The 27507-nt window shown below is 41.2% G+C and overlaps 1 protein-coding gene across 3 annotated transcripts in view; it reads left to right on the top strand.

Annotated features, from left to right (window-relative positions):
- LOC138595594 (cadherin-12-like) overlaps positions 1–27507 on the top strand; it is a 74020-nt gene that overhangs the window by 3536 nt on the left and 42977 nt on the right. For 2 of the 3 annotated variants that reach the window (XM_069666905.1, XM_069666906.1), the window contains exons 2-4: positions 17801–18095; positions 22696–22815; positions 26037–26204. In XM_069666905.1, coding sequence (XP_069523006.1) covers positions 17801–18095; positions 22696–22815; positions 26037–26204 — 583 coding nt within the window. The remainder of the gene's footprint in view (positions 1–17800; positions 18096–22695; positions 22816–26036; positions 26205–27507) is intronic. The other variant, XM_069666908.1, reaches the window with a different exon arrangement.

The following is a 27507-nucleotide window of genomic DNA, read 5'->3' as shown; positions in this document are numbered from 1 at the left end:
TGAGTCTCAGACCTCATTAAAGTTAGAACCACAGGAAGAAGTCAGGCGCAGAGATTACAACGATCACAGTACTACGAGAATAATACGCTTACTCTACCTTATACTAATCTATGTCACCATTAAACCAGTGTCCAAGTAAGAGTCTGTATAAGAAGATCAGCTTCTGAAAAACTGTATTCTTGTGTCCCACATATATTCCTCATGGCAGACACCATGTTCAAAAGATTTCAGCAGAGGAAAACCCAACAGAGTGCTACCTCATACCTGCATATCTGCAATATAACCCATATTCTCCAACCCAGTGGAAACTAAAAATTACTCTGGTAAACTTATTAGAGGAGATAACTACTTTATAGCACAGCTGGCGTCTTGAAGCCAATACTACGATGATTGAAAGATGTCTCAGATGGAAAATCAACTTGGAGGACAAGCCATTTAACAGTGACACTTTTAAGAAATGACTCTGAACTTAGTTTGGCATTTCTGTACAGCAATTTCATGTTCCGAAACTGTTGACAAATACATTGATAATCATCTGCAATAAGCAATTAGTGGTCGATATATCTGGTTGATACATCAGTCTAGCTAGTTTGGTGTTTTGTATTTGACTGTCCTGATGTGATTATTTTGGAGGCCTTTAACTTTGGGGTCATTTTAATATTACGTACACTGGAAATTGTTTTTTGTAGTTACCTGAAACAGAGATAAGTTATTGGCTCGATTCTAATCTCCACACTCACGGACTTTGGGGCGCATTCCCGCTGAGTGCGATGAGTAACTGTCAAATCACCAAGCGTGTGAGGGCTCTGATGGGCACTTTACAAACGCCAAATTACGGCCTTTCTGTGAGTCCGCACATGTGCAGACTTTCCTGCGGGACTTACCCAGAGTTCATAGCGAAGTTGGTGACGTATACAAACGTGATTGTCCAGCCCTACACTAAATCTAAACAACAAAAAAATAAATGTAAACAAAGCGAGCGCGGACGGTGACGGGAACCGCAAATATGTTTATTTGTATGTGACATATAAAGTGACAGTTAAACATTCGTAAATGATTAAGAATAACACCTTTGTGACTCTTGATAGTTTGTTAATGTAAATACTGTAACGTAAGACAAGTACATGCTGAAGGTCGACTTTCTTTCCTATATTTAATAACGCATCTGTTTCCAGGCAACTTGTGATGCCATGATAGTGTGTCCAATTCCTGTTTTGATGCAGTTCTCAAACCCTCACAGACTCACGCACTCACACCCTGCAAGCAGGACATCATTAGAGTCCGTGGGGGTTCAGTGTTTAGGCTCAAGGGTGGAGATTAGGATTGTGCCATTGGTGGAGCATCCTGGGCAGTATAGGCGGATGGGGTCTTGCTTACGACCGAGTGCATGTCAAACTAACTTACAAACTTACATTAAAATCATTACACAAACTTAATGTTCTTTTCAGTACTTGAAAAATGACATGACAGCTGCTTCAAGAGTGTCATGTTGCATTCACAGGAGGGTAAAATAAGTGTTGTGCGTGGAATCGTAGAGCAAAGACGTCCAAAACAAACATGATCCATCTTTGCATGCTCTTTGCTCTGCCACAGATTAATGAGTGCAAGCAAAGCAACATTTCATCTCTTCTGCGACACAAGGAGAAAAATATGCCTCGTCTGCATTTCCAATTGTTTTTGTGGTATTGTTTGACTACAAAGTAAGAGTAAGAGAATGAATTTAGAGTCAAACTCTTGTACTGGTTAATGTATGCGGCCTACTTTGTGGATAAAAAAAATATTCAAATTGATTTTACACACAGACAATGCTACATCTTCATATATTTGCTAGAATTGATATACTCTTGCCTTTAAAGCCTCCTGGTCAGATAATCTAAAGTGCCAGACACCAAACATTTTAGAAGACAGACACAACCGACAGCTGCAACTTACACTACTTACTGCTTATCCACTTTGCTCCCTGAGGTGCAAATAGGGTCATGGCAAGCTGCAGCAGAGTCTTTAGCACTGCTACTTTTCCCTACTGCTGGCATTAATATGCAAGTAACTGCTCGGTGGGCTTGTTTAAGAGAAACTGAACTGTGGATGTTTAAAAAAACTAAACAAAAAGAGGGTTCTTCTTTATTTCACATGGAGTTAAAATGTCTCAAGAGTCTCTCACTTAGATTTCTCAGTGGGAAACGCAGCTGCTATTGAGTGTGAATACAATGTACTCTTGAAATAGCAGAATTGATGAATCAAAAACACAATGAGCCTGCTGTGGTACGAGTAAAGAAAAAGCAGTCTACCAAGGATGTATAAAAGACAGTTTAATACCACTTCTTTATCTGTTCAAGTTTATTGTGAGGCTGCTCTTGGGAGGGAAAACCAGGCCCGTGCTTGTTTCATTACCAATAGCTAGAGAGAAATAAACATTATAATTTTATGTTTGTCCGCCACTGTTTTAAAAAGACGTGCACAATTATTCTGTCACTTCAGAAACAAAAGGAACCACAACAACATGTTGAATAGAAATCACTTTGAGTACCAACATTTCACATTTAATACGAGCATTCATGTTGAAAAACTTCTGACAATCTCTCTTTGACAACAACCGCATTATTGCAGATTAGCAATTAAAGCCCAGAGGGCTTAAGGGGGTTGATGTAACAACCCCGTGCACTCACAATTAGATAATGCCGAGGCCTTTCCAGTGCTGAGCACTGATTATCTGCAGGAAAAATCTGCCATTAGTGGTGTGGCTGTATATCAAGCGAGGCTGCTTCCGCTCACTCTCTATTAAACTCTCCGCTGAGTTCAGCAGCTATTTCTCCAGCTCTTTCTGTCTAGCATCATGACACTCTCCATTTGAACATAATGGTTTATGAATTGCTGTTTGACATATTTTCCCTAGAATTACAGTAATGTGGCAATTCGGAATCCACTTAAAGAAACTGTGCTTGTCGTTTTGACGCATGATAAATATAACGCCTGCTTACGAGCCGTAGAGGTGTAATCCAAAGCAAAACATGTCTCAGGTTTGCCATCGGTTACATGGTATGGATGGTACTTAGAGCACAGCGAAGAAGAACACGAATGTTCAAATGTCTATTAATTTATACTGACTTAATACTGTGATAGCACACTGCATACACAAGCTTTGATATACCAGGGTTATTCCAGGCAAAGTGTGGGCCTTTGGGGATTGACGCACGGAAGTAAACACGATCAGTCCGGGCGATGAGTTTGCCTTACCTTGTTTGACAGAAAACAATGTATTCCTTGTTGCTTCTGACTCTTTGAAAAACATAGAACTAACTCTAAAAATGCTTGACGTTAAATGTAATAACTAATCATTATCTGGAAGGCTACTCCTCCCCAAACATAGACCTTTGTAGCAAAGTAAGGACAACCTGCTCTCTTCACTCTCAGTGTATCTAAAGATAAATCTTTGCACGTCAGAGGGACTCCGCTGTGTAACCTCCCACAGAAAGCATCACCAGACCCCTGCCTGTTTTCCTTTTATATCATTGGTACATGACAGCAAGGCAACGTGTGAGACGCTCTGAGAGGGGATTGAACAAATTATACACTGTCAAGAAAATGCATAGAGGGAATTGTTTCCATAAAAAACACCTTCCAAAGCAGCAGCCATCACGGTCAGAAAGCAAACATTATACCCGTAACAGCACACGCACTGAAGGTTAATGATAAATCCAATCAATTTAGATTTAGGGTCACGCTGCGGACCTATAAAATGAAAGGTAAAGAAGGTCTCTCAGTACGCTTTATTGCAGTACAGAGCATGTGATGGCATGCAGTGGCATGCTCCGATGCCCCGTTTCTCACACTTGCAGACAAAAGGTCGCTCATTTAAATACAAGTCAATAAAGCACTTTCTGTGGAAAGGGCAGCCCTGTTTTCTCCTACAACTTGTTTATTCCCTCGCTTCCTGCCTGACAAGGAGTGACCATCCCTCTTTTTATTGATGGCTCTTCTTCCCAGTCCCACCCCACACCTGGCTGAGATTTATTACTGATGTGAAGCCCGCAATTTAATCTTTCAATGAGGACCCATAAGAAGGACATAAAAACCTTTCCAACAAGACGTATGCGCCAGGCGCCGACAAAGAGAGATTCCATCATCTGACAATATGAAATTTACCAGCCTTGCTGGGATAGCGTGTTCCGCGTCGTTAAATATGGTTCACTTTAAATGCTTTGAAATTTGGCTGTAAAATGCTTGAAAAACCTGAAGGGGTTGTATAAAGGCAGCAAACCTGTTTACACACCGTGATGATGATAGCCGCTGTTGTTAAATACTTCAGTGGGATTTATTGCAAGCAGGTAGTTAATTAGCATCGACTCCAAAATCACAGGCTTGATAACTTCATTGCTTTGCACTGTTCTATGCAGGAGGTCTATGCAGTGACCTGCAGCATAGCGAGGCTCCTACATGCAAGGCCAAAGCAAAGTGGCAAACAGTAATCATGTTGATCCGTCCATGACGCCCATAAAGCATGTCGAATGCACTTGCTGATTGTCTGACACAACAATGCTGCAATCAGTGAGACAGAGAACATAGCACACAAGTATATCAGCAATCAGGTGACCCTAGACTTTAGTGGTAATTCAATTATTTAATGATGGAGGGTTAAGGTGTTTCTTCACAACTCTCCAAATCCAGCATTCAGTTGCATTTTCAATTAAAGATTTTCTTAAGCACTGATTGCTGTGTGATTGTTCAGTGAACACATTTACATGTGCACCAATTTTACACTACTGTGACAATTTTACACATTTGTTACACCTCTTTTATTTCCTGTATTCCTCAGGGACATGTGATTAACATTATTATAAATATGTCAAAAGTAGCCAAATGGCTGGTGTAAGTGTGTTATACCTGGTCAGGTGTCAAGTTAGCAGCCTCAATTTGATCTAAAAGTCGTCATTTATTTATTTAATGTTCATTTGGACAGGGACAAGCAAGTAAACCGATGCCACACACTACAGCATTTATAGCCTTGGCTAATTTGCAACGTTCGTCCCGAGATGGGCCTTTAAATATGTAAAGTCAACGACAAGAGACAAAACAGACTCAACCATTGAACAGATAAAACAATACACGATACAAAATATCCTACAATAAAATCATACACGACTACAAGACTGAGCCCTCTTCAAAAACGGTTTCAGATTGAGTTTGAAATGCTCCCAGTCAGGCTCCAGTTTGAGCTCTGCAGGTGAGACGTTCCACATATTGATCCCCTGCACAGAGAAAGCGCTTCATCCATGTGATAACTTAGGAAAGGGCACCTTACAATCTCCATCAGATGCTCCATGTGTTATAGAGCCTGATCGTCTCAGTGGGACCACGAGGTCACCGAGCGCCTGAGGAGCCTGATGATGTAAGCTTTTATGGACCAGTTTAAGATGAGCAAATTTAATATAATGATCATAACATATTTAATTTGTTTAGAACATCACAGTGATGTGATCTCATCGGCTTCCTGTCTAAAATCTTTATGGCTTTATTATATATCATCATCAGAGGCTTGATTGTTGAGGATGCTGCTTGTGACCAGGAGGTTACACAATGACTTCATAGATGGAGTAAAGCACGTCAGGAACAGGAAGTAGAACACAGATATGGGCAGACATAAAGCAGAGCAAGTATATTCTGTTTTAATAACCTCAATGAGGCATCATTTTCAGCCTAATACAATCAGGATATGCAGTTATGATTCAGGTTTTAAGTGCACTCTTCTGATACCTGTAAAACACAATCAAAATATTAGATTTCTTTCTGCTGTTTTGGACAAACCATGGCCTCTTGTCTGTTTACGGCAGCTCTTTGTATTGCAAAAGAACCAGCAGTTTGCTAGTCTGGTGCAGAATGTACAGCTACATGTTAACAGGAATATTAGAGAAATATATATTTTTGATAGCCATGTAAAAAGCAGAAGTAGAACGATTGTTTTCTTGAGAAGAACATAACGAGGGCACAATCTGCAATATTTCGTGCATGCAGACGTTGTTTTAATGTTACCGTTTCACTCTCGTGTTTCCTGTGGAAGACAAATTGTTGCCAAACCAAAGACTTCAGGGAGGCAGGAGGATTCGTCAGTTCAGTTGAACTTGTTTTTGTTGCTTCTCTGTCAACTAGCAGTGACCATGGTGTCTGTGGAGCTGCAGGCTAAATGTAAGCTACAACGTGTCGTCTTTATTTGGGGTTTTCTAACGTGCGCAAATACACAGGAATAGAGAGAAAAGAATGCCGACAGAATCGCTGACCCTGCTCAGCCTGTCATATCATATATGTTTGAGTGCTGGTAAATATATACACATAAAAGACCATCTTTTAAAATTCTCATACATGACCTTATTCCTAATTCATCTGGAAATTTGTTGCCCAAGTAATTGACTGTCAAATGCAAAGTAATCAGAAAGGATTGCCCTGCTGGAGAGTATGCAGATCAGGGATGCTGGTGATCCAGCTGCTAGTTAGAACATATTAAAAGGTTGAGGGCATTTACAATTGTAATGTATGTTGATGATGAATGTTGCGACAAATCCTGAAGAGAACAGCTGAAATAAAAAGCTAATGATGCCATTCGTCTGTCCTGCCAAAGTAATATGTTTCATATATTTTGTCCTCATGGGTAATGGACTTTTCTCCTCAATTGCATGGATCATATTTCCAAACGGTGTGCTAATGTCCCAATCAGTATCACTTACGACCCTGGTCAACGTTTTCCATTTGCTCCCTGACATTGACGGGCGACACCAGTGCGGTTCTGGGGGGAAAATTGCAATCTGTATGTTGTATCAATATCAATATATTGTTTAATCAAGTGTGATATGAGAAAAGGGAATCAAGCTTTAACCCCAGTCTCGAAGATCAATAACAATCATGTACATTAATGTGATGTGTCAAAAATCATTCTTACACAATGTTACTGGATATGCAAAAGATAACCTTGCATGAAAACACATATTATTGGAAACTTTGAGTGATGTCGTATAAAAGCAGCGACTTTCTGCCTCCTCTAAGTTTCTCAGATTGTTGACGTCTGTTACTTAAATCAACCGCGCTTACAAACTTGTGAATGTAGCCGTCTGTTGTTAAGATGAATGCCTGTTTAGAGCTGAAGGTGAGATGTAAGTAGCACCAAAATGTGCTAATACAGTTTCAGAGGTGACTATAACTCAGCAGCGTCTGTCTGTTGTCACACACCCAAGGCTATATCTGTCAATCTATCCCATTTTGTCCTCCCCGTTTTCCCTTACCTCTCTCTCTCTCACACACAAACACAGACACACACACACACCCATACACATTTCCTGTTGTTGCATATCTACCAGTATATATTGTAGCCTCCTGTGTGTACGTGTGCATTTATTCCCTCCATCCCTATTACCTGACTGAGGCATGACACAACCCAGATAGCGAGCTCCGAGCTGTCAGCAGCAGAGAAATGGTTCGCAAGCCAATATCGATCAGCTGTAATAAGCTTGCAGCGTTTGACATAGTGGTTTTTTTTTCCATCAGCAGCTCACCAGTATGACTACCTGCTAAAAACCCACCGAGCAACCAGCAGCAGTGGTGACATGGCACTGGTCTGACAATGCACAGGCTTGGAGCCTACAACACACCAACGTGGCATCGGCGTGCTGCTGTCATCACACTGCTGGGTTTGATATGAGAGCAGTTGAATGCTTGTTGGATTGAAGGGTAGTTTCACACCTAATAATATACAGCAGCATGGAAATGAAGTGAAGACAGCAGTAAGCAAGGGATGCATACAAAGCACCGGTCTATAAAGAATTATTGACGCTAATTAACAGCGTGTAGTATGAGCTCTGCTGGGAGTTATATATCGCATATTCCCTGGTCTTGCTTAAAGCAGGACCCACCGTGTGATATGAATCAGAAACTATTTATTCTTAAAGATTAATAAATCTGCATTAAGTGGCCTCATGGCACCAGTAAGGGGACATGCATGTAATGTATACACAGAAACATTGCTTTATTAACAAGCTAAGGTGCAGGACAACACGTGTGATCATGTTTGTAGCTTAGATAAGAAGAATTTAGCTTAAGAGGGGTACACACTACAAGATAATCGGCCTGTAAATATTAAACATGTTCAATATTTACCATCCGTTATCCTGTTGTGTGGGGGGAACCCCGACGACAGCCGAGCACGCACTCTGTGGAACAAAACGATAGCCAATGAAGCAGCAAGCTGACTGAAGAAGGAACCACAACAACCGCAGCCATGGCAACAAGAGTAAACGGGGAGCATGTACAGCCCGTGTCCACGCCGTCTCTAACGCTTCATCCAGTTTGTTCTCTTTTCTTCCTGAATTTTCATTAAAAAGTCCAAAAACTATCATCGCCAATTCTTCCTGCTCATCGTCCGCCATGTTTGTTTAGTCTAAAGTCAAGTTTGAGAGTTTTGCAAGATTTCCAGTTTTGAGAGTCGGACTCTGGTTGTTCGTTAGTGGAATCTGTTAGTGTGTGGTGTGCTGTTGTGGCGTGATCGTTGCTCTCAACACACTATAGGAGCAAAACCGTTAACTTTCTGATCATATATCGTCATGTGTGGGCTCTCTCATATTTTCAACATCTGTTTGGATTTGAAAAAATCTTTTAGTGTGGGTCAGGCGTTATGTGGTATGAACATGTGACGTTACTGCTCTATTCAAGATTTGATTGGCTGCAGGGTACCTAGACCGAGCCCCCAGAAAGTGTGCCAACACTTTGACGTAGTGACCAAACTGTAATTGCAACTTCTTGGCCTGTTACATGATGCTCACTGGCCCAAAAAGACCTTTTCCCCCATCAATGTATAAATTGAGAGAGATGTCTGTAAATAAAACAGAACTGAGGTACATGTACTCCCCAGTAATGCGCAGGGAGCAGTATAGCTGCAAGCCTACAGTGCAGATATACATAAAAGCTAAATAAGACTTTGAATAGCACAGTCCCCACATTTTTAATTGTATGTTAAGATACAGAGAACAACTTACCCTTTTCAGAGCGTTCACTGATTTGTAAATGTACGCGCTGGTGGGTGTTTGCTGGGCCATTCACGGAACAATGTTGGCTCGCTGTCAGCAAAGGGTTGCGGCTTCCATATGCATTCCTGCGAGGAGCTCCACATAATCCTGGTCGCGGAAATCCAATTACAGCATTTTCCACAGAGGTTGGTTACATTCTCCTCTGGAATCATTCAAATTAATCAATGTGCGGGTTTACTGCATGGCCAATGAGGGACCGTGCGCTGTATATCCTGGAGACACCAGACTCTCTCACGGCCAAGAATTCCCTGTAAATCACTCGTCTACATATGCGACCAGTCCACAGGCAGCACAGATTTTCCACAATTTGTACCAGTAGTTGAGCATTTTGCACTGATAGGAGATGAGTAATGGGCCTGCTGATATTTGTTTTGACAACACTGCTGATGCACTGGCTGGCCATCTGCATCGCCTCAACTGTTGGAGACAGGGCAAGATGGCCTGATGGTGAGACAGAACGCTGTGGAAATGTTAGGTCAGCCTCTCTGGTTCCTGCTTTACCCAATGTCTGTCCACACACTTGCAAAATGAGGTTAGGCAAGACTCTGAAGTAGGGGTGGGCGATATGACCTACAATTTGTATAACAGTATTTCTTTTCCTTTACTCAACTCAAATCCCTCCTACTTTTACCACACTTAGTTCAGCGACTACAAATAGACTTGTGGGCTGCAGCTGAGTTACTTGTACAGCCCGTGGCGGTAACTTTTGGGAACGAAAAACTTGCGCATCCTACTTCCTGTCGCCAAACGCACAACCTCATGCCGTGTGTACGCAGCAGGTGAAGCCACTCCGCGGCACCTCTGCTCCGTGAACGGTCCGTTCATGCGGCCACAGCACCGGGATGAGGTTCCGCTTACAACGGGGACACATTCACTGAAAAGCCGACTCGCGTAACTACGCATACAGGCAGCGTCAGGTCTTATTCTCTGCAGAAGAGATGCACTCTGTGATATCAGACTGACTTTTCCTGTAGGTAAGTTATGGAAAACGTATACGCAAACCAAAATGTTTGTGTTTATCCCGGTGTTGACGGTTGGAACGTGACACCAGTGACGGTGTGAAACTGGTATACCGCCCACCCCCACCCTGAAGTACATCAGAATCACTGCAACATCCATCTAACTAAAGCATTAGCTAGCTTTCTAAGATGTAAGTGATATGGGCTCTAGTAAGGTGATCGAACCAAAGAGGATCAGTGATCGGCCGATCTCACGGTTAAAAAAATCTGTGATCGGTATCTGCCCTAAAAATGCTGATCGGTGTGTCCCTGATTAACAGTCTTCCTGGTGTCTTAAATAGTTGTGAACACACAGCAATCGTTTTGGGAGAGGGAATAAAAACTGAATGCAAACATGATTTCTCAAACAGATGGTGCGAGTTTGGATTGTAACACAGATCTTAGTTCAGTTCCTCGCACTACCTGCTTCTTTTTATAGCCGTCGTGTCGACTGCGACCCTGCGCAGAACATCTTGCTAATTATGCCTATCATGAAAAATGGAGTGTTAAGACATTCTCGCCATAAAAATGAGCACATATCATCGTGCTGCCTCGGTGAGCCGGCTCCCACTCAGTCATTCTGCACATGCTTCGTGTTAACCAAATGTATGTTTGCTTCTCTTGGATTTACATAATCAGTTGCGTCTCCGTTAGAATTCTGCATGCATAGAATCAGTTGTATTGTGTGTTATAAATTGAAAGCAACTGCTACAAGAAAGGAACAGACAATTTTTCATCTCATTAGCAAAATCACTTATTTTCTTTTGACACACTGTTAAAAAAGGTTGTGCTTGTGATTCTGCCGTTGCCTACTGAGCCCGATGGTTGTTTTTGTAGTTTAAAAGCAGCCATGTCTGCCTCCATATTAATTAATCTTTTTATATAATTGATTACCATTGTTAGAGTAATGGGATTTTTAATTAATATCAGTCAATTTTCACTTATAATTAATGAGGCAACATCCCTGTTCTTTTTATATTTGCATTTACATTTCTTTTTCATCTTTAATTGTGTAGTTCTGAATCGATTCGCAGGTGCGTCTCCTGGGTGCTGGTTGGACCAAATGAACTGCAAATGTTGTTGGGTTTTTTTCTTCTCCTGTCAAAGGACAACCAAATGTAAACACCCTATTAATCATAAGCACAAAGTCATGATTTATTCAGTAGTACAGAAAATTATGAGTCTGCCCATATTACAGAGAATACTAATGCAGCACCTACCTTCTGTTAACAAAAGTATTTTGCTCAGGACTGGACAACCCGTTAAAGAGAAAGTGTTTATAGACCAAAGTGTCTATTTCTCTTAAAAGCCTTAGAGGAGTGAAGAACATGTAAGGGAACAAAAGGATGCTAATGCAAGACTCATGATGACATAAATGAATGAAGGACGTATCATGAATACCTGTTGCTCACCATTAACACATTAATATACATTATATTAATATTAATATAAAGGCTTGGTTAACATTTATATGATAAACATGAATACTTTAACATACATAAACTTTTATGCAACTGGAATCCAGCTCACTTAATGCATGACTTAATTATAGAATTTATTATCTCATCATTCTCATCCTTTGCAAGATATAAGCTGTGTCTCGATCCAGGGGCTGCAGCCCTTGAAGGGGGCCATCTACGGAGGATGCGCCATTCATTGCCTTTGTAGACCGCTAAAGCCGAACTAAAATGAGACGGTCTGGTCGACGGAGGATTTCCTGTCACCAGCTGTTCCTGCCCTTAACCTTGCGTCACCAAATGCCATTCCTGTCGCCTAGCAAGAGGTAGCTAGTATAACTAATGTCACGCAACTCAACCGATTTTAAAGATAATTTGTTTCAAAGGCCCTTTCGTTTTTTAAAACGTGTAACGCTCGCTATTTGATTTAGAGCCGAAAACTTCTACATGTAGAGGTGTATTCCTCAGCCGCGTAAGCGTCCGCCATCTTGTTTGAATTGACGCGCAAATGAACCTCTGGATATGCTGGGCCACGAAGGATGCACTTGATGGATCCTTCATGGCCCGTGAAAAGGAGGACACATTTGTCCGCCGCATCTGAAGGAGCCTTCGACGCGCTGCTGTGACGCCTTCGAAGGATGCAGCCCCTGGATTGGGACACAGCTGTACACTCAGAAAGAAAGAAAGTGGTAGCCTCCTTTTGAAAATATTCCTCTCTTTGACAGTTAAACATCATGGGGTCATCACTGACATGAGTGGACCTGCACGCTGGTGTTTGTCTGTGTGCAAACTCCACCAACTCAGCGAATCATTTGAAGATATAACAATCATCCTAGCCTGTAGATGTACCAAATTCAGCATTGAGTCATGTGAGGGCCGATTCAGTCACCAGGACTCCAGGGCCCAAACAAACACAAACAAGTCACTGGAGATATACAAGAGCAGTTACAGGACACGTAATTAGCAATATAACTGTCATACGATGGAAACTACCATGAAAAAATAAACAATACAAAGCAATCCAAAACAGATGCCCAAACAATTTCTCAGAGTGTGTCAGAAAGATGTTGAGTCAGCTCTACAAGGTGTAGACTTCATTGTAAGGTGGTTGTTATTTTGTTGCACAGTGGGTTTTCTGTCAGCAATGCTTTTTTTTTTTGCCTGGTCTAACTAGTAAAAGATTGTGGAACCTGTTATGATGCCATTGTTGCAACAGTCCATCTGTCTCTCTGAAGTGCCACAAGAGAAAAAGGAGGAACTACTTTCATCATGCCTACGAATGAGATCGTTGTTCACTGATATTGTCTTTGTCATATTAGTATAAATAGCTCAAAACTGTATGACTCAGCCTGCAACAACAAAACTCTCGAGATAATCTGTTACAAGTGAAGCTGCAGATCGTTTAAATGGATAGCAAAAGATTACAGGATTAAAAGACACTCACAAACATGAAGGATAATAAGTGAACAGTCCCACAAGACAGCTGCAAACAGCTATTGTTGCCGGATGCCTTTAAACTGTCCGACTGAAACACAGGGTACTGGGATGCACAGTGTGTTATGAAAGACTGCAACCCGCGAAGCACAAGTTTCTGGGGAGCACCTGAGGGCAACAACACAAACCGCACTGCTGACAGCCAAAAGGCCCACATGTAATAGATTCGGCTCAAGTGAAAATCCAACACTTGGTTTATTGCATTTTGTTATTGTATCTACGGCTACAGGGACCAATCATTACCATAGTCTATCTACATTTTTCAAGTTAAAGTTTATAACATAGATAAAAACACTTCAACCTTTGCTCACTCGTGTGGTAAAGGGTGGCTGAAATTCTGGCGATGTTGTGCTACTATTTACTTCTTTGCAGTCTCAGCTAAAGTCATAACAGATGCGCCACTTCACACAATCAAGGAATGATTGATAACTCTGTTCATTACTGCTCAAATAAGTACTTCACAATTTTCTGATGGGTGTACTTTAATTAGAGAGTGGGCTCTCTGCCCAGTTGTGATTTTACAGGGGACTGTGTAATCAATAACCTTTTTCCAACAAAGCTTAATAAAAATGACTCAAAAGTCGACAACCAATGCCAAAAGTGAGACATACACACAGGAAAGCTCGTGGTTCAGCAACCAAGATAACGACACAGCAGCCAAAACCAAAGCAAGAAAAAAAAAAATAAAAAGAATCCCCTCTGGCTTTGTGATAATTAATAATCATTGAACATTTCTGTCATGTCTCACAATGATATATTACAGCCAGAAGTATTTCCCGAATTTGTCCAGTTGTGAGGCCTTACAAATAAATATCCATAATAAGAGACAACATGATTAATCCACAAAAATCAACCATCTCCAGCAGCCCCACAGCAAGAGCGGGAAAATCCATGACACATGCACAAAGGCAACTTACTGGTGCAGCGACCAGCAATAACATAATGGCACGGCGGCCATGCAGTACAGTAAAGAATAGGAGAGAATCATTTCCTACCTTTATGAAGTCAGGCATCTCCAAAGTGTGTCAAATCTGCCGCCCAGACCATAACTCCATCTGTGTACATCAAAATATATTTATACTTATAACTTACTCAAATGATTCTGTTTGCAAAACGTGTTCTCTGCAAGGATCACAACATACTATACAAAAGAGGTTTTGTGTAGTAATAAAAAGTCACATCATTCATTGCAATACAAGATTTGAGACCAGCGAACATAATTCAATTCACACACAAAAGCCCACAGAGTGAAAGGAGTAGCACAGCAGCCAACAGAACCAGAATGATACAGCAGCCAGCAACCAAAGAGCATATCAGAGAGAAAAGATAACATAGTAGAATACAATAAAATAGAATAAGATAAAATGTGCATGTCATAGACACTAGGACGAGCCCAATATGTTTGAAATAAATATCCCTGGATTAATGACTATATCATATGAAACATAAAACACCAAAAAATATGTTCGTAGGTAACACAAAATATGTTAAAAAATCACAAGTAAAAACGTCAATAGCCCAGTAAGTTACTTTATATTAATTGCAATAATGACATGATCATATTGTAAAAGAATCACTTGATTTAGATCAAATTAAAATCCCATTAAAAGTAATTAATTGTTAATAATTAGACTATACCTGCCCTGCATTCACCCACAAACACACACAGCCAACACCAAAGAATGAAAACCAAAGTGACTTTAACACAGCACAAAATAATAACAGGAAAAGGCTGCATCCAAGCACCGCAAAATAGAGCCATTTCCTACCTTTTGAAGTCACACTTCAGGTAAGAAAGCTCGGAGAGCTCCATCCATTTCCTAAATCCTCATCATTTCATTTACCAGGTTGACATCGGACACACCTGCAGATGTTAGTCCTTTAAAAGTTCAGGTGGGGAACAAGCCTTTTGTTCCGTGTATGGCGGTTGTAGCCACACCACAGGTAACGTTATTCATCCAAAATGAGTTTGACCTGCCCCTGTGGGCAGCATGACACTGTAACCTTAAGCCAGCTCCGTTTCCAGGGTGATTTAAGCTCCTACTGCGTCTCCTTTTGCCCAGAAAAGTCTTCTTGACGGATGGCCTTGACTTCACAGTGAGTTGCAGTAACGTTATTACAAACGTCGTGCAATGCTAGTTTGTATCCTTTTCATCTGTTTTGCTTGACATCTCGCGATATCACAGAGTGGCTGGCACGCGCTGTTTAAGCTAGCTATCCCTCTCTTGCGCAGTTCAAAACTTTATTAGCACTTCCAACTAAGTAAAAAGCAGACTTAAATGCCTCATAATACCCGTAGACGTTTCTGTTATTATCTGTTTGTGGTTATCTTGGATATGAGAAACGCTTTTTGTGTGCGCAAATTGGATTCAAAAGCTAAATGTTTATTTTTTTCCTAACTGCTAAATAGGCTAAAATGAAATTGAAGCAAGTGAGTTAGTATCCTCTCTCGTTCCCTCGTTTTGTCTCATTGCAGCAGGGATGTAAGAGCCACGATAAAGAGGTAAAAAGCCTGTGGAAAAGCTTGTTCATATTAGATGCCTGATTATGTTAACCATAAGGTGCAGTAGATCTTACATGAATATATTTACCATTAAGCTGTTATAGATTGCAAATTGCAAATGAATCAGCCGATAGCTCTGATTTGTACCAAAAGCAAATTATAGAGGACAGGCTACTAAATTAAAAATAGGGGCGGATATTTTGGCTTCAGCTTCTTCAGCACTTTTTTAATATTACCCCATAAATATGCAGTGTTTTACCTACTTCTACTAAAAATATATAATAGGTAGGCTATCCTTTTCCAGTGCTGGGAAAGGATAAATAGTGTTCAGTGATCTACTGTTTTCATTGTCATAGATTGTTGAGGAGGAGCATGGTGCTCATATTATTTAAAATGACAATAGGAAATCTACAGTTCATTTCATATGTTGTGCTCATTGCAAAACTGTTGAAATATGGAACTGAATAATGCACCATGGGTGAGAACAGTAATGCCATGCTATACTTTTGCAAACTGGCTAATTTTCACTGAATCACCAATTACTCTCAGTGTGTTAGTGCTCGTGCCTGCATGTGTTGAGTCTTTTTGAACTGTGAATTATGAATTTATTCAGTCATGAGCTAAATCACGGCAGCTATGCTGTGGTTAATGTTAGTGAAAGATCATGGCTAAATGATAAAATGTTGTTAATATATGGTCATGGTTCAGCAATTGAAACATTTTGATAACAATAGGGAAATATTGCGGTCACAGTTAATTGTAAACAATACATTCAGGTCTGTGACGGGAGGCAAACTGCCGTCACCTAAGTTGGACATACGGCAAGCCCATCAGTCTCTATATCTGCATTTTTGTCTTCTCTGCAATTGTTTCTCAAGTGCAGTTAAATTGGGGTCTCAAATACTTAGGCTACTACTTACTTATACTTGTACCTAATATTTATATATGTTTTAATGGGATTTATCTCAATGAGCTGCAGCACTCCCAAGGCATTGGGCTTTTTTTACTGGGAGAAGTTAGCCAGCTTCATTAAGCTAGCTCAGCACATGAAGTGTTACTCAGTAAGAAGGTTGGTCTTTGGTTAATCAGAAACAGACTGCACAGGGCTGTAATGTACCTCTTTATAAAGGCTATTTTTTACCACCAAGATATATTATGCAGTTTAGAGGTACTTAATCATTTCAAAGGGGGTACATTATTTTAATAAGTTTATGAACCACTGAAAATGGGCACACAGTTTCCCGCGTTGACACTGAACGCTGACATTAGCCTTAAATCGTGACTCTTAAATCGCCCGATATAGACATAATTCAAAGGGATACAAGGCTGATAAATTGGGCTGTGATTACAGGGCAGTTATGGTTGCTAAACTTATGTTATTGCCTTACATTATAGTAGTTTGACAGCAAAAATTCCCATCCAAAAGCACCCCAAAAAATACCATGCCAATTCTGTTTTTAAAGTGCAAGAAAATGGCCCAAAGCCAATCATAAAATGCAGATTGAGAAGAATCTCAGTGCGAGTTATGGAAGCTTTTCCGTCTGAGAAAATGGCTTCAGTGCTTCAATACCTGTTCTTCCATGTTGGTGGAAATTCCATGTCATTGATAAGGAAGCAAAATCCATATCCTTGTATGGTTACAGCCCTTAAATATTTAAAAGGCTTTGAACTGTATGACTGGTCTCCCCAGGGAGGAAAATATAACTATGTCAATAAGCTTTCCGCCACCAGCCCAGAATGTGTTTGTCTTGTACAAAGAGAGCTGCCGTGGCCCTGGATCTATATTAACAAAGATGTTCTCCGCTTGGAGTAGTGATGTTTTGCAACTGTGCTGAGAGTCATCTGTTCACGGACCTCCGCTATCAGGAGAAAGCATTGAAAACTGTTCTTGTGGAAAACGAGTATTTACCTCCAGTTTCCAGAATCTGATCTGTCTCACATAAGAGAAGATTTTTGAGTCATGCTAGAATAGAAATAAGTCTGCGATGCTGAAGACTTATCACTGCAGTGTAATTGCACTGAGGGAATACATTATTTATGAGAGATTTAGCCTCATTAATCTGTGAAATGCTCTGAAAGTACTATCATTTTATTTTTCTCATGACTTAGTGTTTTGCAGATCTTTGCGGAGACATGAATCTGCTCTTTGATGCGCAGTCAGTTTCCCTGACTGTCTTTGTGAAATAGTGTTCTTTGACAGCTCTTCCCCAGTGCTTTCAATGAATCATTATCTGTGCCAATGTTTGCACTCAACCTGTCTTTTTCTCCTCTTTTGTCTTTCAGCTGCACACTGACCTCGATAGGGGGGACAGTGCGGTGAAGTACACTCTCTCGGGGGACGGGGCCGGCTCCATTTTCACAATTGACCAAACGACGGGGGACATCCATGCCTTAAGGAGCCTTGACAGGGAGGAGAAGCCTTACTACACCCTGCGCGCCCAGGCTGTGGACCTCGACACCAACAGGCCCCTAGAACCAGAATCAGAATTTGTAATCAAGGTTCAAGACATCAACGACAATGAGCCAAAGTTCCTGGAGGGACCGTACACAGCCAGTGTCCCCGAGATGTCCCCAGTAGGTAAGTGTCCATCTGAAGTGAAATACTTTCCTCTAAAGATAGAGAAGCTGTACCTTTCTTAATTGATAAGAAGTCTTTGCACTGAAAGCTGGTTTTCTCCGCTTGAACTTCAGAATACAAAAGTTTTAGGAGCTTCACAGGTGCAACCCGAGGGGCAAAGCTTCTCCCCCCCCCCAACAGATTTTGACATTTCAGAGAACCAGCTATTCTTGGTGTGCCCTGAGTATATTCCACAGCTTTGTAATTCCCCGGAAGAGTGGTTCCTCTTGATCTGAATGGCAGTGCAGCCCCCAAACTCTTGAGAAAGCAGGAACAACATAGCCTAGCCCCAGTGAACGCTCTAAATCACAAGCTTCTCTGCAACTGTTTGCTCAAAAATCTGAGGCGCTTTGAAGTTTAACAGAAACACATCGAGCATGACGGCAAAAGCAGAGAACGGAGTGGCTTAAAAAAAACACCAGAATCAATTAAGAAGATCATCAGTTAAATAACTGAAAGAAAGCAAATGGACTTTAATTATGATAAACACATAAATATAAAATAAATTTTTTAACCAGATTCAACATTCAATCTCAATTATGGATACCTGACATCACCATTAACCCTTTAGAGGGGTACTCCCCCATTGTGAAGTATGTTGAACTTGTGAAAAATTGATGAAGCCACAGATACCCCTTGATGATGATTCATGCCCCCAAAACCCGTCCTACATTTCCCATGATACAGCTGGATTGCTTCTTCATTCGATACTGCCTCCTTGCTAGATGTTCTGATCTTTAAAGGGGCCGTATCTTTTGAATGGATATTCTCATATGTTGCATGGGTTTCACACTTTTGGGTGTTTAATGTTCACAGTGAAAACTGCATAATTCCGTGTTTTTCCAGAATTACATTTTTTAAAGAGGTCGCCTTTGAAATGGGCCGTTCAGAGCAGCTGCAGGTTTCTACGTGGAACCTTGCTCTCGCTGGAATCCACCAATCATCACTCACCGTCATCCACCTCAGGCTGCCTTCCTGCATGAGCTTGTAGTCAAGTCGTCAAGATTTCAACTTACCATTCCGATACCTCCTGGAGATTCTGGCTCGAACATATAAGGCCGAATAATCAATCCTAGAGCAGCCATGTTTTCTACAACTTTGAGGTGACAGTGCAGCGCGGCCGCTCCGCCAACGTGGGATCACATTTGAGGGGAGGAAGTACGCCAAATACTGTGAGCCAATCGTGGCTAAGGTCTAACATTTGAATGGCCAAACGGCCTGTTCGTATCAGGAGGAAGGAGAGGCTCTGAAAAATAATGAAAATATGTATACCATTTTAAAACTAAACAAACTTAATCAACGAGATTCAGAAACGCATTAGAGTAATAGAAACATTAATCGCATAGCTAAAATATGTCACCTTTGAATCCAGTTTGCAATACAGGTGTTCTGATCTGTTTGGATTTCACGGTTTAAGAATACAACTTCAGACATACTATAAAGCATGAACAAATAAACTGTGAGTTTAGAAATGCCCTTTACCGTCACTCATTACTGGTCAAAGCATGAAAATGAATTATTTAACACTGATGAATGTTGCAGTGACATAATAATCAGAATTATAGCAGAGAGCTCAGTTCCTTCTCACACCTCTAAAAAACAGTCGGAAGGTTGTTCTTACTGCTGGAAAAGCATCTATTGTCCAAGCATCAAACACTTTCAAGTCTTTATCAATATTTATAGCAGCAGACTGGCGTGATCAATGGGTTCATTAACTGTTACATCCCTCTTGTCTTTGGTTAGAATCCCCCTGTGGGTGTTTTCCTGCGAGCAAAGCAAAACAAAAACTGAAAGAGAGGAATGCTGAACATAAATATGCAATGATGGTTGTAATGAAGACTAATCTTTGGCTAAACATTATAAAATCACTTATGGCAATAATCTGGAGACTCTCTTAGAGTTGTTTAGCAATTAGCTCATCCCTGAATCATTTAGGGGGAATTCCACAAGTCCTTTTTCAGTGGATAAATCTTGTGCTGTTTTTTGCTCTGGTAATTTGTTTCCTCTGCCTTGTTTTGTTACATTTCAGTAATATCATAAATATTGACAGAAAAAGAATATTAGGGAGTCTTAGAGATGATATATTATGCAAAGCTGGCCTGGATTCTCCTCACGTGTTTACCAGCAGTGACCTTTTGAAGCCATTCCTTCCACCCAGTTCTTAATCACACACCTGAATTTCCATAATTGCATGAACGGAATTCATTCTTGGTGTTTATTGTCTCACACCTGGGGTAAAGGCTCCTGCCGGTGTCTCCTGGAAACGCGTAGGTGTCAGCCATGCTTAAGGGCTTTTAAACTTTCACTACATCTGAGCTCGTGGAGCTGCGGCTGTCTTCTCCTCAGCTGAACCTAAAAGCCGATAACATTTTTTATCTCATCTATTGTATATTTACGTCGGACACGATGCAGTCCTTCTCTGGCATGTCTAATCAGGTATGTGTGGCTTTGTAAGGGAGGATTGAGACACTAATCTGTCTCACCTAATGGTTTAATGCCATTGTTAGCATCTGTTGTGACGGCAAATCCTATTAAATGTACAGCAAGTTCTTTACCAGGAGCTTAGCAGAATTTAAAATGACCATGTAAATACCAGCCCTCTGGTCAGTGTCTCCTGTTCAATATAATCGTTGGAGCAGCTTTTTACACTGCATGCTTTAAAGCTAGCCAGGCAGAGGTGTCGAAATCTGGTAGAAGTGTAAAAGAGCGAGCTCTGAAATGTGCTGAACCTAAACTTAAATCATTCTTACTTTAAAGGTGACGTAATTTAGCTGTGCAATTAATTTTCTATTATTCTAATGTGTTTCTGGATCACGTTGGTAAAGTTTGTTTCATTTTAAAAATTGTATAGATATTTTAATTTAATTATTTTTCGGAGCCTCTCCTTCCTCCTGAAACAAACAAGCCGTTTTACCTTTCAAACCTTAGCCACGATTGGCTGACAGTATTTGGAGTGACGGCATAGCCCCTCCCACACGTGTTGGAGCAGCCGAACTGCACTGTCACTCCAAAGTTGTAGAAAACATGGCTGCTCTAGGATCAGCTATTCGGCCTTATATGTACGGACAGAATCACCGGGAGGTATCGGAATGGTAAGTTGAAATCCTGACAACGACTTGACTACAAGCCAGTGCAGGAAGGCAGCCTGAGGTGAATGACGCTGAATGACGATTGGTGGATTTCAGCGAAAGCAAGGTTCTACGTAGAAACCTGCAGCTGCTCTGAACGGCCCATTTCAGAGGCGTCCTTTTTAAAAATGTCATTCTGGAAAAACACAGAATTATGCAGTTTTCACTTTTTCACTGTGAAGAATAAACAAACAAAAATGTGAAAATCATGCAACAAATGAGAATATCCATTCAAAGGAATCTGCTCCGACGTTGTCTCCAAGGTTGGCTGGTTCACTTTCATCCATGTAGCTACAAGTTCTCCCTCTCAGTTACTTACGTCACATTTACTTAACACCTCTTAACCACAGTCAAGTGTCCCTCTCTTGTCTGTTTCATCTGGATATATTTTATTCATCATGTTGCATGTGTTGTGTGTGTGATATGCCAAAGTTGATACATCAAGTAATCGTCTTTTTCATGTTGTATTTTCTCATCCATTTAGATTGTAATCAGTCTTGATGTTGGAAAGGCGGCAAGCAAGGATGTAAAATGAAAAGGATTAATAATACCCCTCAAATAGGTAGCGGCTAAAGTAACACACCTGTGTACAAGTACAGATATTTGAGTTACAATGTAGGTGATTGTAGAAAAAAGTTTAAAAAAATACTCAAGTAAAGTAAAGATACCTGAAAACTGCTTTAGTACAGGAACAAGTATTTGTCCTTCTTTACATCCACCTGTGTAGCCAGCTGAAGGAATATGATTGACACCTGGACATGCAGCATGTGCACAGAGCTGTCTGCAGGTGGAGGAAACCATGTCAACCCGTCCGACAGAAGTCTGTCTAAAACATTTGCCCTTCTGCCCGAGACACACCAGGCTTCTGTCTTAGAGTTATAAAGTGCTCAGGCTGACGAGGCATTTTTGTTGGTTACTTGAAACTTTGGATTGACTCTTTTATTCAAATACATGGTAAATAAGGCCTGTGTTAATGAAATGGTGTTTTCAATGCCAGCTAGTTAAGGAGGATGAGCCAAACAAGTAATTATCCTGTCCCTCTTACTGCAGGAGGCTGGAAGACTGCCATCCTAATACTGTTCTTGCCACAGCCCTTTGTTTCGCTTAATGGTGGCATTGTTTAATGAATTGTCGCACAAGAGCTTCCGATTTTTAAATAATGCCCACTTCGTAATGCGACAAATGTGCAAATCAAAACACACAACAGGAAAAATTGAACAACTTCTTTTCTCCTCCACACTCCTGCTCTTTGCACTCCGTCAGGTACTTTGACTGCTCGGTATTAGCTGCAGCATTCTCAGTTGTGATTCATCGTTCATTAGAGTCAGGTGAGATCTTTCAGCAAACTGATGGACTTCAAAGAGATCGGATTTCAGTCCCATGTGGGGAAAAATTAAGTCAAAGTCAATTTGTCTTCCCACTCTTTTCCACAGGGACGTACGTGACGCAAGTAACAGCCACAGATGCAGACGACCCCACCTACGGAAACAGTGCGAGAGTGGTGTACAGCATCCTGCATGGCCAGCCATACTTCTCTGTTGACCCCAAAACAGGTAAAGGATTGTTCTGTCTGATTTATTTAGCAAAAAAAGTGAGTGCAAAGTTCATGAACATCTTTACATTCGTCCTTTAAGTGTGCAAAAATATGCATAGCATGGCAGTGAAACAGGGCCTTAGGCATCTAGGCCATTAGTCCTGAATGATATGATATATAGGCCAACTATGGTTTTGTGATTTATTTTTACCCTGGTGAAGCGTATGATTGAGTGTCTTCTAAAGTTTAAAAGACACTCAATCATGTCCTGCACCGACTGTTTAGAATTTAGACAGTGTATGCAATACCAGTGCAAGAATACGGTATAACTTGAGAAACATTGATCCAATCCACAAATCAAAACTAAAACTGGCCAATGTTTCTAGGGGCTCACTTTTCCAAAAAGTCAAGTTCAAACAAATTCAATGGAATTCCGCTGAATTATATTGAACACTAACGTCAAACACCACCACCACCACCACCACCACCCATAAACGTTTTGCCAATAACAACAACATATTGGGTAAGTGGTGGTACATGCAGCACTTCTGTGGTGATGAGATGAGCAGCTCTATTTTGGGAAGAGCTAAGTGCATGAGAGTGGGGTTTAAGAGCGAGTGAGACTGAAAGGAAGTGTGTGTGCACAACAGGGCTGGGTTTAAAATCAATTCTCATTTGAATGACCCAATATCGATTAATAAATCCCAAGATCGATCTTTAAACATATGTGTAAAAATGTGTATCACTCACGTTTCTGAGCGCTCCTGAACGCAGCACGACTCAGCCGAAACATGGCAGTAAGGGAGACATGCCCGGACTCGTTTACTGCAGCTACTACGGAGACATCAGTGATCGCTGACAGACTCTTTTTATCGTGTGTGCGTCCATGTTAGTTTTGCACTGATGTTTATGTTACTCTATGTTAGCGTCAGCTTTGGTCGCGGCATGTTGTTATACAATATGCTTTTCCCCATAGCTCTTAGTCTCATGTGGTTTTGTTCTGTGAGATCTCGTGGCCAAATCTCGTGCAAGTTGAACCCCAGTTCGTTTAATCAAAACCATGAGCCAGATGTTCAGACTGAAAGTCTGAAACTGGACAAAAAGTTCATAAGCTAGTTCATAAAATTGTTAATATTGCTGTGTGTTTGTCATGTTAAATAAAAAGTACATGATGTTACTTCATTGGGGTCAATTCTTATTGTAAACATTAAAAAGTTTGATACTGCACCAGGTTAGATGTGCATTGATATTGTAACTGAAATACCCCTAACCGAATCAGAAATGGAATCAAATCGGGACCTTGAGAATCGGAATCGAACTGAGAAATCCTTATCGATACCCAGCCCTGGTGCACGAGTTACGTGAAGTGTTGGGGACTGAAACAGCGTAAGAGCAGAGAAAAGAGTGATGGGTAGCTGTTTAAACAACAGAACTGATGTACAGTTTACGACTCCTCAAGACTCAAGCCGCGCTCCCGTGTCTTGCTTGCTGCATGCCGCTGGCGTATTAAAGTGAGGGGAGTTAGCCCTGAAGCTAGCTACAGCTTCGGCCCTGGAGCAGAACAACAATAAGTCTCCCCTGTGTTTTCTGACTACGATCGGGATGCTGAAGCAGGAAAGGGTTAACGACGGCTTGGCTCGTTCGTTTCCTCCATTTGTTTGTAGCAGGCAGCGTGTTATCTCCATCGGTTGGAATACAAGGCACACTACTTTAACCGTGAAGCATTCTGGGACTCTGGGCAGCAGATATTAATATTTCACCAGGTTTGAACGATATATTGAATTTCGTTTGAAGTGACAGCCCTTCATGTTTCTTTATGTCGAGTAAATTATTTCTTTGACTCATAATTTTAAGGCAAAAAAGTATTCAAATGTAGGGTAAACATTCGGGAGATCTGCCTCAGAAAACGCTCTATAAGAAAGTTAAATATAACTTCTCTTCCAGCTTACGTGGTAGCTCTAAATATGGTAGCTTCTATTGCTGGAGCGAATGCCATCACTTTTTACAAAACATCACATTGGCAGGTGAACCAGCAAACTGACAGTTTCAGCATCAGAAAACAAACTGTGATCCTGAGCTTTTGCTGCAAGGACACTGCCGCCGCTTTAGCAGGCAGCTTCAATTGAAACCGCCAAAAGACAAACAACACAATGGCATTTGATGTTTAACATTGTAACTTCATTTTTCCACATTATTCATACCTCCCCTGGTGTAGGCGGATGGTGTCATAGGAGGAAAAATGGCAGTAAAAAGGCTGTAGAGTGGCAGCAAGGTAGAGGAAGGCAGAAGACTGCTCTAAATCTGCAACACCTTCATACCACCAGAGTTTGATGGTAGTGGGCTGCTGTTGGCTTACCATCTGGGACAGTTCAAAGCGTATGAAAATAGGTTCATACATATCACACAGGCAGATACGCTGGAATGTTGCTGATTATTCCGCTCAACCCAGAGCTTTACAGAGCACACACTGTGAGTGTATTTCAAACTGATGCTGGGAAAAAATCAAACTGTTAAAGCAAATGTTTGCCCTGCTGGGAACTGAAACTATCTCCAAACGCACATCAACAAGGGGAACAAACACTGGGAGGAAAAGGGTGAACAGGGGGAGGGGGGCAACAACAACATATATGAGTAAATCCATGCATGTCACACAATTATCCCTCTCATAGACGGACATCCTGCTCCTTGAGGAAGATGACAGAACCTTCAGAAAATAAACATTTTCTTTGATTTCGAGTCACACGTGTCAGGGGTCTGCACATCAAATCCTCACATCTTTAGCGTTTAAAATGGAATGAGAGGAGGGAGAAAGTGAACACCCACCTATGCGCTTCCTGCTTCCCTTTAGCCTGTCAACCTCCCACTGACCTAGCTATTAATCTGCAGTACAAACGCTCTCTGATCTCAGGGTCTCTGATCCTCAAGTGAATCATTATATGGCTTCACCAGAGTTCCCTATTGAATGTCAAGTGTCTCCAGTTTGTGAAATGACCTCTATTTCAGCCTTGGTCGGAGCCACACGTGCAACATCTTTTTGGAAAGTGAGCTGGTTTAGGAGGAAATAAATTGTGCATTTTGGAGTAAATTGTGTGTTTGGCGTGAAACATATTTCAGGCGAGTTTTATGTTGACCACTTTTTCCCCCTGTGTCTCTTTTTTCTTATCTCACAGTCTTTTCTCCTTCCTCCATACCTCACTCCGTTTATTGTGTCTATTTCTCATCAATCTTTCCGTTCACCAGGTGTTATAAAGACGGCCTTGCCCAATATGGACAGAGAGGTGAAGGAACAGTACCAGGTATTAATCCAGGCCAAGGACATGGGGGGCCAGCTGGGGGGCCTGGCAGGTACCACCACCGTCAACATCACCCTCAGCGATGTCAACGATAATCCACCCAGGTTCTCTAAAAGTGAGTGCACTATAAAGATTATAAACATGTACCCTAAAATCCAGAATATAAGTGGCACAGTATTCCACACTATTTCAATTTATTTTCATTAGAAACACACAAATTAAAGCCGACCTGTTTTCACCATGTCAAGTTTGCAATCCTGAGGGGTGCACTACAAAGCGAGATTAGAGGCTTAGCCGGGTCTGTTGAGCCTCAACCCAGGGTTCTCAGTGTCACAAAGCTGGCTCTCCTTTAACCTGGCTAGATCACCAAGGTAACTTACTCTGCAAAGCTAAAGCGTCTGTAAAGCGGCACTCTTTCATTAATAATGTCCTGACGATGTTCTCCGCTGATAATATAGCTCCTCAGCTGAGGGTATGTGTATAAGGAATGTAACGTTCCGCATGTAAAGACACAGAACAAAGCCGTGCAGGTACATGTCATGTTTGGTCCTGATTCCCTGCCAAGTCCGTTTTACACGGCTGGTAAAACGGAGATGATTAAATTGATGAGTCTTAGGTATTCATCGAAATAATACATAAAGATCTGCACACCAGGAAGCATGTTGGCTCGAAACGTCACTTTGTGCTGAATAAAACCCTCTACGGGAGCTTCCTGGTGTGCGGATATTTATATATGTTTTTGATATACTTGATTGTTATGGATCCAGCACCCACCGGGGGATGTGCGTGTCTATATTGGATTTTTTGCTCTGTAGGTATTTATCACAGATTAAATCTAACTAATTAATTTGTATTCTATTTGGACAAATACTAAAGTTATTTCCACACATTTTTCATGGAGTAAAAGTATCCGACCTAACTGTAGTTCCTTACTATACTACTAAAATCATGTGCATCAGTGTTCATTGTGTGTAGTTGTTACATTAGAAGTAAAGGGGAGGCACTGAGAGCATTCCGTGTGCTAAAATCGGCGTGCATGTCCGTGACGAAGCGTAAGCAACAATCAAGCAGCATATTGTAAATGGGAGACGTCGTAGCTGCTTGGACCCAGAAATAATTAAATGCAGAGATGTACGTCACAACTTAACAACCGGATAGCGCCGTAACACAATAACATACCTCTCCCTGCATTTTATACTGGTATACTGGTCGCACCGGTGTATAGGACGCAGCCCACTTTTTATATGAAAAAAAAAAACACTTTAAAAGTGCCTCTTATACACCGAATGTTAGGGTAAATTTAACGGCTCTTGAACGACCATCTTGCCTGTAAAACAGTAATAAGGCAGATAAGCAGGTTCACATTTAATAATTACAAATCAACCCTGTGCAAATTACAAGCGGGAAAAGGATATCCA

The sequence above is a fragment of the Semicossyphus pulcher genome, unplaced genomic scaffold, assembly GCF_022749685.1.
Source record: "Semicossyphus pulcher isolate SPU_LCO1_2020_fin unplaced genomic scaffold, fSemPul1.0.p SCAF_18, whole genome shotgun sequence".
Lineage (NCBI taxonomy): Eukaryota > Metazoa > Chordata > Actinopteri > Labriformes > Labridae > Semicossyphus > Semicossyphus pulcher.
The sequence above is the reverse complement of the archived record's forward strand: the minus strand, read 5'-3'. Positions and strand labels throughout refer to the sequence as shown.